The sequence below is a fragment of the Apodemus sylvaticus genome, chromosome 3 (genome assembly GCF_947179515.1).
Source record: "Apodemus sylvaticus chromosome 3, mApoSyl1.1, whole genome shotgun sequence".
In the NCBI taxonomy this organism is placed as follows: Eukaryota; Metazoa; Chordata; class Mammalia; order Rodentia; family Muridae; genus Apodemus; species Apodemus sylvaticus.
The window spans coordinates 171,557,923-171,564,808 of NC_067474.1; the positions used below are offsets into that span (position 1 = coordinate 171,557,923).

The 6,886-nt window shown below is 52.5% G+C and overlaps 1 protein-coding gene across 1 annotated transcript in view; it reads right to left on the reverse strand.

The window, feature by feature from the left end:
- The window catches only part of Agrn (agrin), a 33,221-nt gene extending 26,341 nt beyond the window's left edge, over positions 1-6,880 (reverse strand). Inside the window, exons 1-2 of the mRNA XM_052178442.1 lie at positions 6,587-6,880; positions 4,598-4,859 (exon numbers count right to left, since the gene is read on the reverse strand). Of these exons, the coding sequence (XP_052034402.1) occupies positions 4,598-4,859; positions 6,587-6,793 (469 nt within the window). The 5' untranslated portion in view covers positions 6,794-6,880. The remainder of the gene's footprint in view (positions 1-4,597; positions 4,860-6,586) is intronic.
- Between the last annotated feature and the right edge of the window lie 6 nt (positions 6,881-6,886).

A 6,886-nucleotide genomic window follows, 5' to 3' on the forward strand; every position in this document is an offset into this window, starting at 1 on the left:
TGTGCTGTTCTTCCATATGTGCTGGAAGCCCACTTGTGGGTAAAGGGGCCTGCATAGGCATAATGCTAGTTGATATCTTTTGGGACCTAGGAAGTGATGGTCAAGGGAGCTCTCAAACTGGACTCAGGCTAGCAACAGATAGGGGGACAGAGGGAGGAAGGGTTGTGTCAGCTTCAGGGTCTAGCAGGCTTGCAAAGGTCAGTGACCAAGTTCCCTGGTCACCTGTTTTCACAGCGGCTCACCAAACACATCCCTCATTTTAAATGTTTATAATCCACCTCAGTCATTCCTAGAGGCAGAGCTAACAAATGGTGTCCCTGCCTCTTCAGTAGGGGCCTGAACAGAACCAACAGCAAACATGCTGAGACTCACATGCATATGAGGACAGCATCTAGGACATGAGCACTTAAATATAAACCAGAAAAATCAAGACAGTGAGAACTACCCCACCCCCAACTGCAGGCCTAGGCTTATATATCTATATAAAGTTCACACCGCAGGAAACAGCCTTCACCTGATAGGACTGGGCCTACCAACTTCCCTGCCTCCAGGCCTGGGAGAGGCCATCTCTATTTCCTAGTAAATTGCCCCTGCAGGGGGCCTTCCTCAGAGGAAATTCTCAGGATTGGTGCTGAGGAGGGGAGGGGATGATATCTCTTCATCCCTGGATCTTCCACCACAGATCTTATCAACTCTCCCAGCTTCCAACATGGGTCACACGCAGACCTACTCCTGAGCCTCAGAAGGAGGCATAGGGGGGCATAGAGCCCTCTTCTTGTTGGTAACTGCTGCAGATGAGGATTACTATGTCAACTGTTGTGGTAGCCCCTGGTCTAGCCCACCCGGGCTTCAACAGCTTGGGTCTCTATCTTGACCCTGAGGTAAACAGCTGATCTGAGTCTCACAGGAGGAGGAAAAGGCAGCTGTTTTCCATCTTCTAGTGACTTCTGCCTCATAGCAGCCAGGCACAGGACGCAATAGAGGGTCCTTACCAATCAGGGATACAGGACCTCCGTGGTCCAGAGTATGTCCTCCACCTCCTATTTTCATCCTGTTGTCCCCTACTTTAGCTTGTAGGAACTGCTAAGTAGCTGGACTGGGCTGGGATAGCCTCAGACCTGGGTCAACGTCCCAATATATTCCTCGAGTCTGCAATAGAGGTCCCATGCCCACAGGATTGCAGCAAGGGCTCAAGCATGTGGGAGTGGAATTTGCTTTGTCCAGAAAAATCCATGTAGACAGAAGTGGTTTCTTTCTTTCTTTTTTTTTTTTTTCTCGAGACAGGGTTTCTCTGTATAGCCCTGGCTGCCCTGGAACTCACTCTGCTTTTTGGTTTTTTCGAGACAGGGTTTCTCTGTGTAGTTCCGGCTGTCCTGGAACTCACTTTGTAGACCAGGCTGGCCTCGAACTCAGAAATCCACCCGCCTCTGCCTCCCAAGTGCTGGGATTAAAGGTGTGTGCCACCACCGCCTGGATCAGAAGTGGTTTCAAAACACCCCTTCCCATTTCTTATTCACAGAAGCTCCTCACAGATCCTTTCATCCCTGAATTCTCCACCACAAATCTTATCAACTCTCCCAGCTTCTCTGGGTAGGGATGGAAGAGTAGAATGGGTATAGAAAAAGCCAAAAGTAACTTCCACCATCTCAGTCTATCTTACTGCCTACCTAAAGGGAGGCCACTTCCACAGAACCAATAGTATCCTGCCTGTCACTCACCTATAAGCAAGCACTCTTCTTCCTTTAATTCCAGCAAGCAAAGCCCACCCAAGGTTGCCTTGAGCCCAGAGATGAGACAAGCCCATTCCTGCAGCCAACTTCCTACCAGAACTCTCTGGCATGGTAGAGAGGCCTTTCCCTACCTGGGCAGGCCCTTCTCTGGGCAAGAAGCAGTAAGGATAGCAAGCAGCCTCCAGCTCTAGCAGCCTCCAGCCTGGACCTGCCTTGGGGCGGAGCCCTCAAAGGACTCTGGGTGGGGTTGTAGAGTAGTAGAGAACTTGGAGTCCAAAGGGAGAGGCACCTCCCCCTTCAGTAGAAGGAATGTGGGGGAGGTGAGGGGAAAGAACAAGGCAATGGGAGTCTACGTGTAGCCTGGAGGGCAGTCCTTCCCACAGTCTAGGGACTGTCACAATATCCTAGGCAACCCCAGTGCCGGAAGCCAACCTGACATGCTCAGGCTGTTCCTATCCACTAACCTGGGACCTGGAGCTCTTCTACTCTACCCTTCTAAAAGCCCTGGACAGCTGATCTGTAAGGGCAGAATGGATCTGGCTAGCTTAGGCCTGAGAGTATAGTCACCAAGACCCCAGCTTCAGAGTTGGGAAGGGCCAGGCTGGTCAGGTGCCAGGCTCACTCAACCCTGGCCCCCTGCCCTGTCCTTGTGCCAGGTGCTGGCTGGAATAGACAACACTTCCTTTCTCTGCTCCTGGCTCTTAGTGGGGAAGTGTAGGTCCCCAGCCAAGCTTGTGTCTCTCCTGGGGGCTTCAGAGAGGGGCCAATCCAACTTTCTCTAGAGATGGGTGAGGATAATAATGGACCTATGCTCAGTAAAAGGATTCTCCACTTCCCTGACAAAACTTTGTCCGAGTCCCTTTCCAGAAGGAGCAGCAGCCACTCAAAGGTGATGTGAAGGGAAGGGCACATACCTGCCCCAGTTATGCCAGGAATGTGGCTCCCCAGGCAGAGGACCAGAGGAACCTTTCTGGGGTGGGGGAGGGGTTGGCTGGCTGGGGGTGTTCCTGCAGTGAACAAGAGGTCAGGAGTGGCCCAGATTTCACCCAGTTCCCAGTGTGGGTGGGGCAGAGTAGGAGACCTGGAGGCAGAACTGGAAGTCAGATCAGAGGATTGAGCTTGCTGAGGAGCTAGGAGGAGGTTCAAAAGCCTCAGATCACCTACAGATCAGGAAATGGACCCAGCTTCAGAGGACTGGGCAAGAGATGTCTCATTTCCATCCTAGATCCTAAGCTCTGACAGTTCCTTGGGTGTTCTGACCATTGCCTTAGTACCCAACTCACCCTGTGGCACTCTGGTCTGCTTTCAAAACAGATTCTACATACCATTTCAAGATTCTTACAGTGGTGCCCAGGCTCCTTGCCCTATTCCACTGTACCTTTCACACATATTAAAGCATCTCTTCAGCCTCCCTGGCTCTATCTACTACTTAGGAGTCTTCAGTCCCTTATCTGTCATCCTGCACCTTCCCACACACCGTGGCAGCTACTCCTGGTCTCCACTGGTAAAATGCTGGTCTCTGAGTCTTAGGAGCTAAGTGTCCCTAAGTTGACACTTAGGGGTACAGAAGTGCACAAGAGGGAGGTCTTCTTTCCATGATTCTTCTTCCTAGAAGTCCTGCTCCAAATTGGGCTGTGCCAGCACCAAAGCCAGAGGGTAGCATGGGCATAGCTGGCTTTGGTGAGATGCTAAACCCTGTTCTATACAGGGCAAACACCCTACCATGACCTCTGATCTCAGGGGAAGTCCTCAGTTACTGAGTCACAGACCCTCAAGCTACTAGATACACCCAGCTATTAATGATTCACTCTCTTGATCTTGTAGGGACAAAGGACTATGGTTCCTCTTCAGCCCCCTAAACACCCCAAGTTGACATATCTACCTTTGGCCTTATATACACATCTTCCCCCACTTTTCCTGCCCCAATTTCCCAAAGTACAAACTTCCATAGTACTACTAGAATCTCTGGTTCTTCTCTAGATAGGGCCTCAGAGCCCAGAAGCTGGCCATACCTGGCAGAGAGGCCACAGGGCTTTCTATTCTGGTCCTGCCCCTCCTATACTGATTTCTCCAAGGTCAGCATAGGGACAGGGTTCTAGACATACTACTCAAGAGTCAAGCCAGCATCAAAGCAGAAAGAGACAGGTGATTTAAGTCTTCTAGGCTGGCAAATATATCACATCAGAGGACCAGAAGTCCTTGCCGTTTCCCTGAAAAGGAAGTTTCTGTCCCCAGTCCTACAACCCTTCCAGCCAGCCATGAGGGAACAGACAGAGTGCAGTAGTAGCAAGGGGAAAAAAAGCATTCTTTACCACATTTACCCCCAAAGGTGTCAGTCACCAACTGGGGATGTCCTGAAGAAGGAAGTCCTGGATGGCTAGGTAATTCTGTTCACCTTCTAGAGGATGACAGCATAATCCCACAAAGCTCTTCCACAAACTGTGTGCCTCTGGAACACACAGAAGAGTTCCCCACCTTCCAATCCCCTAGCCAATCCAAGCAGATGTTTAGACTTCTGTAGGAACAAGATAAGTGGTGTGCATTTACCTGGTCCCAGTTTCCATAGAAAAGGATCTTTCAAGGGGGAATGTAGAGTGCTGAGGAAAAAGGAAGACAAAGCAGAGACACCTGTCTCTTTTCAGGACAGCAGCCTGTTTGTGGCTCCAAGACCAAACAAAGAGAGCTAACATCAGAGTTTGGGGTTTTTTAATCCATGTGGCTAAGAGATGAAGCTAGGAGCAATAATGCATCACAGGTAGGCAGCATGCCCATTGCAAGCTCTCCTCTGCACTCCACCCTCAGATCCCATAAAATTCTGTCACTATCAGCAAGCCACTGGCCCTTAAAGGAACACCCCCACCACGCACCTTCTACACAGAACTCCACCTCTTCCAGGTTCCGCAAAGTGATCCGCATAAGGCTGGAGTTGAGCATCAACTCATTCTTGTGGGCTGGCCACAGGTAGGGTGGTGCTGGGTTCACAAAAAAGATTCTAGTGTCCCCAGTGGATACTTGGTTGTCGCAGATGAGGGGGTCTCCAAAGCCACCAATTACCACCTTGTTGCCACCATCCAGCAGACTCTCCTGGGCCACCACATCTTTGCCTTTCAAGTACCGCCACACTCGAACCTGAGTGGACATGGAAGTAAAAGTGTGTTGGTCCTATGGCGATAGGGTTGCAGACTGAACACCTGGACCCTTTCCCCTCTCTGGTCTCACTAGCTCAAGCCAATGTCCAACAGTGGGCTCCAGCCTTGGCAAGAGATGTTTAAAGGCTGCAGTGCAGTAGATGCCTACTGGATTCAGGATGACACATAAGAAGGCATACCACCTAACAATATTCCTACCCTAGGTCTAACCAGCCCAACTATAAGGGTCCAGTCAGGACTTAACTCAGGACCAGACACTTTAGGTAAAAGGACTTAAGAGCAAGATCCCAGCTGGGATTTTTACAACCTTGTGTGGGCCGACAGCTCTCCCAGGAAGTAAAGACCCACTTCTTTGCTCCATAGTCTGCCTGAGTCTGTGCAGCCAAGGCAGCTCTGAACCACAAAGTCAAGTTTGGGCAATGTAAGTGGGCCCCACCCTCTACCTTCTTATTTGGAGCTCCAAGGGCACCCTTTCTGAAAGACATAGCTGGAGGATGTAGCCTGCAGTGCCTACAGGACAAGTCCAGGAGCCCAGACACTTTCTGGAAAGGATTTCTACGGGGGGAGCCCCTTATTCAGGTGCTCTGGGAATTTGGGATTCTGGAATGGAGGTAGCAAAAAAGACAATGGGCAGCTTTTCCATCTGCCTAGCTCCTGCTAGGCACCTAAGAACTGTAGCACCTAAAGAATTTCATCTACTTGTGCCCTCCACCCCCAACTATTGTGGGAGATAACCCAAAGGGGGTAAGCTCACAGTTCTCACACCTCCCCCACCCCAGCCACACCCAGGAGCAGCGGGGAGGAAGTCGGGAAAATCCTGCAGGGACTTGGCAAAGTGCCTTGGCAGAGAGAGGAGGGGGCCCAGCGGGGGGATCCCATGAACACACACAGTACTCTGAAAGAAGTCACCATCCTTCTCATTCCCAAGAGTAAGAACAATCTTATTTCCAGGGAAGTGATTTGAAGGACTAGGAGAACCAGCAACGGATATTCTGAGTGTATCGACCCCATACCTATTCCAAGGTGCTCTCAAATTCAGCTTTAGCTGAAACAGAGCTGACCCTTCTACTGTATGGTAGGGAAACCCAGTTCTTCGAGCAGTGGTACTGAGCACCTGCCCCTGTTCCTCGTGCACGGGAGTCTCGGCCACAGTCTCTGCCCATCTCTCTGCTCCTGCTCCCCCGACACGCATTCACTGCAGCACCTTACGCAGGCTCCTCGGACTTGGCAGATTAGACTATGCACCCCTTACTCTCTACAGACCACTCCTCGCCCTGGTAGAGGCCTCACCACAGTTCGAGTTCGTCCCCACCTCACGCCTCCCCAAACCCTATTCCTTTCTTTTGGCGAAGGTGCACACTTGTTTCCAACAAGAAAGAGGGGCTTTGGACAAGGGTGGGGGCAGGCACTACAGCAACTGGGGCCTGGACACCGTGAAAGGAACCAGAGCGGCCCCTCAGTAACTTTCGCCCTGAGCTGCAGAGTTTTCCGGGACCTGATGCCCCACCCGGAGGCTTGGCGGTCGCCAAGGGAGCACCAGCTAGGGCTGCAGAAACGTTTCGGGTTCGCTCCCACGGCTTGGGGCCGGGATCCCAGCAGGACGGCCGGCACACGAAGGGTGGGCCTCAGGGACGGGAACCACTGGGAAAAGAGCCCCTGGCTGGGATTCCAGAGCGCTGGGTCTCGTGGGGTCCTGGCGGGGCCCACCTTGCATGAGTACGTGTGCTGCACCGGGTCCACGTTGAGGATCTCCTCCACTGTGCCGGTGAGCACCACATTCGCCTCCTCCTCGCGCCGCTCCAGGGCGCGCTCCGGGCACGTCCCGCTGGCGCCGGGCAGGGTTTGCGCGGCCACCACCAAGAGCAGCAGCAGTGGCAGCAGTGGGGCCGGGAAACACAGCTGCAGGCTGACCATGGCGCAGCCCAGAACGGCGGAAGGGAGCCGGGAGAGCGCGCGGGCCGGACCGTTCAGGGGGCAGGACAGAACTGGACCGCAGCAAGGAGGAGG